We start from the raw sequence: 5,000 nt of genomic DNA, 5'->3' as shown, positions 1-5,000 counted from the left end.
ATATTATAGATTATGAATCATATATATTAAATCATATATATTATGTATTATATTTCATATAATATATTATAATAAGTGTGTGTGTTAAGTCACACACACGTGCGTGTGTGTGACTTAACACACACACACACACACGTATGTATATGTAAATATATACATATCCATGTGAATATACATTTAAACCTCAACAATGGACATCATATACAACAGACAAAATCCGCAGACCTTCGTGTACGGTCAAGGAGTTCAGTAAGTGGGAGGATAGAATACTAAAATCCGTGTTAGAAAAGGGACGAGAGAGTTGGTGTGAGTGCTCTCATGGTCAAGAAAAATAATCTTCTCAGAGAGACTTGCCTTTGTATTCAAAGATGTGGTGACGTGGCCGTCGTAAGGTACCTCGACAGCTACGACAGATAAATAAATACATTGCGTTAGAACATAGGTCTTAATGCCCTCTAATTGGATGTTTCAAGAAGTTTACAAAGGCGTTAGTGCTGCTGAAGACAAAAATGAGCTTAATTTGGGGGGTAGTTATTTAGATAAGTGAATTTAATTGTTTTCAGATTTCAAGACTTCAGTTCCTATACTGTATATTATACTGTAGTTCCACATATCTTTGATCTCTCCTGGCAGTGAAGGCAGTGTTTTTTCTTTTTTTTACCAGCACGGAAGTTTTTGTAGTTTTTCTTAAAGCATTTTTAAAGAAAAACAATTTTTTATGGTCCGCTACAAGGTCCGACGGGCCATAGCGATACTATACACCACCAAGATGTACAAAGTTCTGCCTGGATTCGATATCCTAAATGCAAGAATGAAGGGGAGGCTCATCTGACAAACCCCCAAGTCCACGGTGTCGGTTTAGGAGACCTCTATACCCAAAGGCTGAGCCTTACTGCCGAGTGCCTTTCTATCCCTCGGCCGTAGATACGACTGCCCAAAATACTTTCCCTAGTGCACTCTGACCCCACTGGGATCTGAGTCAGTCTGGCCATCTGTTTGGTGAACAGCAGTCACCTTTGGGGAGAGCTTAGGATTTAGGCTCGGAGGAAATAAATCTATACAACGATATGGCCTTCGCCGTCCTCAGCAAATGCCCTGATAAGCTGTTCCTTGTCACTTCCCAGCAATATCTTCGTTTCATCACTTCCTATGTAATATGTGGGACTGCTTTAGGGTGTAGTATTGGCATCGTAATTACATATGTTTGTAGAGCGATAGTTTTTAAGCTTATTTAGTTATATAATAGTGTTTGTGTGTGTATGAGCGGTCGTGTACACAAGTTAATTCGTGTACAAAAGATTTGTACGTATTTATAAGCATGTGTAATTCTCTGTATGTATATATGTGTGTATGGTGCACGCCTGTATATGTGTGTGCATGAATGTATGTATATTTTTGTAAGTGTATGTATGCGTGAGTATTCACGAGTTTATGTGCATATATGCTTTGTCGCAAAATCATTATAATGAAAAAGTATTTAATGCCAAATTAGGGTCAAAATTAAAGGCAATACTCTGTGGATAAAAAATATACTTCATCTTTTTCAACAACGGAAGAATAAAGATAACATCGAAACTGTATTTATACATTTGCTGAAAATAGACTTTATAACAACAACAACAAAAGCAAGCACATATCCATACCCGATGGACAGTACAGTATGTAAACCCTGTAGAATGCAACAGCTTGAAATAGGCAAAGAATGCTTAATATTATGAACAGCAAGATTCCACTGCTGACGCTATTAGAGGATCTCACAACAGATTCCAGTGATGTATACACAGTAATGTATTCTGATTCCAATTATTGATCCCCACAAATCGAAACTGAATCGGAATACCACTCTTCCTTTCTTTTTTTAATTCTCTCTTTAGTTCTCTCACTCACTCTCTCTCTCTCTCTCTCTCTCTCTCTCTCTCTCTCTCTCTCTCTCTCTCTCTCTCTCTCTCTCTCACTCTCTCTCTCTCTCTCTCTCTCTCTCATCTTCCACTGTTTGTCTGCTTCCTCTAACACATTTCACAGGACCAGGAAGCCCTAAACATTATAGTCCTGGTAGACGACCTGGGCCTCATAGCCCTGCCCGCGGTCGGCGAAGGTGACTATCTGGAGGCGCCCGTCGGGAAGGAGGACCCGGTACTCGCCCTGGGCCACGACGCCGTCAGAGCTCTCCTGGTGGCTGTAGACTAGGCCGTTCTCCACGTCGTTCACGTCCCACTCGAACTCGTAGGGCATGCCTTCCATCTGCGAAAGGAATTGATTCTTAGCCACAAATCAGAAAAAGAAGATGATCATTGTATGATTAATAAAAAAGTGGTCGGAAATAATGTAGACATAAACCAGGAAGTCACATTCAAACGACCTCATTCTAAACTCACAGGGGGCGGGGCAGGAGGCCCGGCGGCGAGAGGAGCATCTTCAACCACAGTGGGCTGTTGGGCAGCAGCGGGCTCTTGCTCCTGCTGGCGGGGCGTGGCGTACAGCTGGCTGGGCGTCGGAGGCGGCGGTGGGGGCACTGTGGGGGCGCTGAAGACCTCCGAAGGTATTCGCACGGGCGCCTGCACCCGGTAGCCCTCTTGGCCTGGCAGCGGTGCCTGGGCGAATGGCGTGGCCGCCGCCAGGCTCATGCAGACGAGACTTACAAGCAACTGAAAGAGAGGCAGAGGGAAAGAATCAGATCTGGGTTAAGCTTTTTTTGCGCCAGGAGTCGACTTTTGTTTAGTTCTTTATACAATAAACTGCACTACAACACTGCATTACACATTTAGAACAGAACATAATATCTTCTAAAACATCAGATAAAATGACTACATGGCTCTTTGTACCTCATGAGAGGCAGTCTGAATGCTGTATCGCTAGGAACTTTGAATTTTATGCAGCGTGCAATATTTTGCTTCTTTTCTTCACTGCAAAGTTAGGACTTACTTTCCTCTACACTGTCTGCCAAAACAGCCTGCATTTAAGCACAATTCTTGTGGTCACAGTCTCTTGTTCTGTCTTATGTGAACTGCAGATGTTTTTCTTCTGCATTGCAGACTACAGCTTTCAGGTCTTTGAGGGTTTTATCAGTCAGGTTCTTGCAGGAGGTTCTGATAAGGCTCGAGATCCTAGTCACAGTGGAGCCAAAGTCCTCGTCTTTACTTTGCTTGTTCCTTGCTGATCTTACAAGTCGATTAACATGTGGTCTTGTCCTTGAGGTGGCAGCCACTTGAAATGTATGATATGGCACCTTTCGTTCGTACGATATGCCATTATTTTCATATAATTTTTAAACCCCATTATGTACAAGGCGCTAAAGGGTCAGTTTGTGATATATTTCAAGCGTTCATCGTAATTTGGACTGGAGTAATATTAATGTTTTCTACTACGAAGATTCGCTTTAAAGATATATGTGATATAGTTATAAAAAGATGGTCAATTTTTCTTGATTTGTTTCAGGTCAGAATTTTATTCGTGTTAAGAAGATAAATGTTTATCATCACCATTAGGTCTAGTTTATCCTTCTCTGAAATTAAATTACATACTGCGCACGGATCGAGATTTTTTTTATTGATATACCTGTATTAAGAGACTTAAACACACACACACACACACATACACACACACACACACACACACACACACACACACACACACACACACACACACACACACACACACACACACACACACACACACACACACACACACACACACAAAACTACCACACATGAAGTTTCAGCTTCAATATCATTCAATTTGTATGCTCTGTGCGTTGTTTCTCAAACCAGCGTTCAAAACCCTGCCGTAAAAACACTTTCAGACACCTCCACTCCTGTACCGTATTCACACGCGTTTTCCTTAACGACCAGCAACAGAAACCAAACAAAAGCATTCTCTCTCCATGCCTAAAACTGAAGTGAATAAAATCCTTTACAGCTGGAACAGAAAGCCACTGGTATATAATACTCCGAGGGCTGCGTGGTCGTCTGTCCGCCATTCGTAGGCCGATCACGTTCCACCTCTCCCTCTCGCGCAGGGCCTTCCCGGAGCGTGTCATCTGGTCGGGATGGATTAACCACGGCCGTTGACGTTAAAGTTAACGAATCCGATGCGGGTGGAGGATTTGGTCGCAGAAAACAGATCATGAGATATTTAAATCATGTCTCCGCTGTATGGCGCTGCTGGTGTACACACAAAAGAACGAAAGGATAAGATGGATCCCTTCATCTGTTTGCAGAGGGGGAACTTGGGTTATTCACTGAAGCGTCTGTTAGACACCTTTTTGATCCTTTGATTATGATTATATATCCTGCGTTCGTTTAACGGTAATTATCAGAACGTCACAGAATATGAGCAAGGTATATTGAACGGAAAACGAAATATACACACAGAAACAAAAGTAAAATAAACGAAAGAAGTCTTACCCGTTGTTTTGTTTCATTGCCAGTTTATATTAGTGTAAAATAGTCCTTATCACAATAAGGAATGGCTTGCATGGTCACGCAGCAAACGTGTTCTGTGATATCTGAAGCTGCTGGTGAAGAGTTGATGTTTCTTTTATAACACAATAAAGATTGGTTTCAACACTCGCCCATATTGGTGTTCAACCAACAAGCATTTTGTTGGTTGTTTAGTGATAGCGGAATATAGACGGTAGCGATATGACAGTGAGGCAGTTATAACAATCGTGTGGAATAAAATATGACGAGACATAATGAAAATGTGAATTTACAGATTGTTAATGAAAATGTTTTTTTTTTATACTTTGAATGCGATAAGAAATACAAAACAAAACGCTTTTCATTGTATAAATGCCTGTAGTAGTTTTGACTAATGTAGTGATTTTTTCTATTGTATGATCAGCTAGTGTAATGCCAACAGCAAATAAAGTTTGCCAGACAGGATACGCAATATCCTATAGCTATACCTAGCTAAACAGACCGATATTTTGTGGCCACATTGACAGCTTTCGATATAACCGTATTTTTAAAATTTTTATTATTAACACACTGGTTGTTTTA

The 5,000-nt window shown here is 41.2% G+C and overlaps 1 protein-coding gene across 1 annotated transcript in view; it reads right to left on the bottom strand.

Moving 5' to 3' along the window:
• Positions 1-1,513: 1,513 nt before the first annotated feature.
• The window catches only part of LOC119575828 (classical arabinogalactan protein 10-like), a 3,691-nt gene continuing 204 nt past the window's right edge, over positions 1,514-5,000 (bottom strand). The window contains exons 2-3 of the mRNA XM_037923377.1: positions 2,376-2,645; positions 1,514-2,241 (exon numbers count right to left, since the gene is read on the bottom strand). Of these exons, the coding sequence (XP_037779305.1) occupies positions 2,035-2,241; positions 2,376-2,645 (477 nt within the window). The 3' untranslated portion in view covers positions 1,514-2,034. The remainder of the gene's footprint in view (positions 2,242-2,375; positions 2,646-5,000) is intronic.

This window comes from Penaeus monodon, chromosome 8 (genome assembly GCF_015228065.2).
Source record: "Penaeus monodon isolate SGIC_2016 chromosome 8, NSTDA_Pmon_1, whole genome shotgun sequence".
Taxonomy (NCBI): Eukaryota; Metazoa; Arthropoda; class Malacostraca; order Decapoda; family Penaeidae; genus Penaeus; species Penaeus monodon.
Note: the sequence above shows the minus strand (reverse complement) of the source record. Positions and strands in the feature narration are given on the sequence as shown.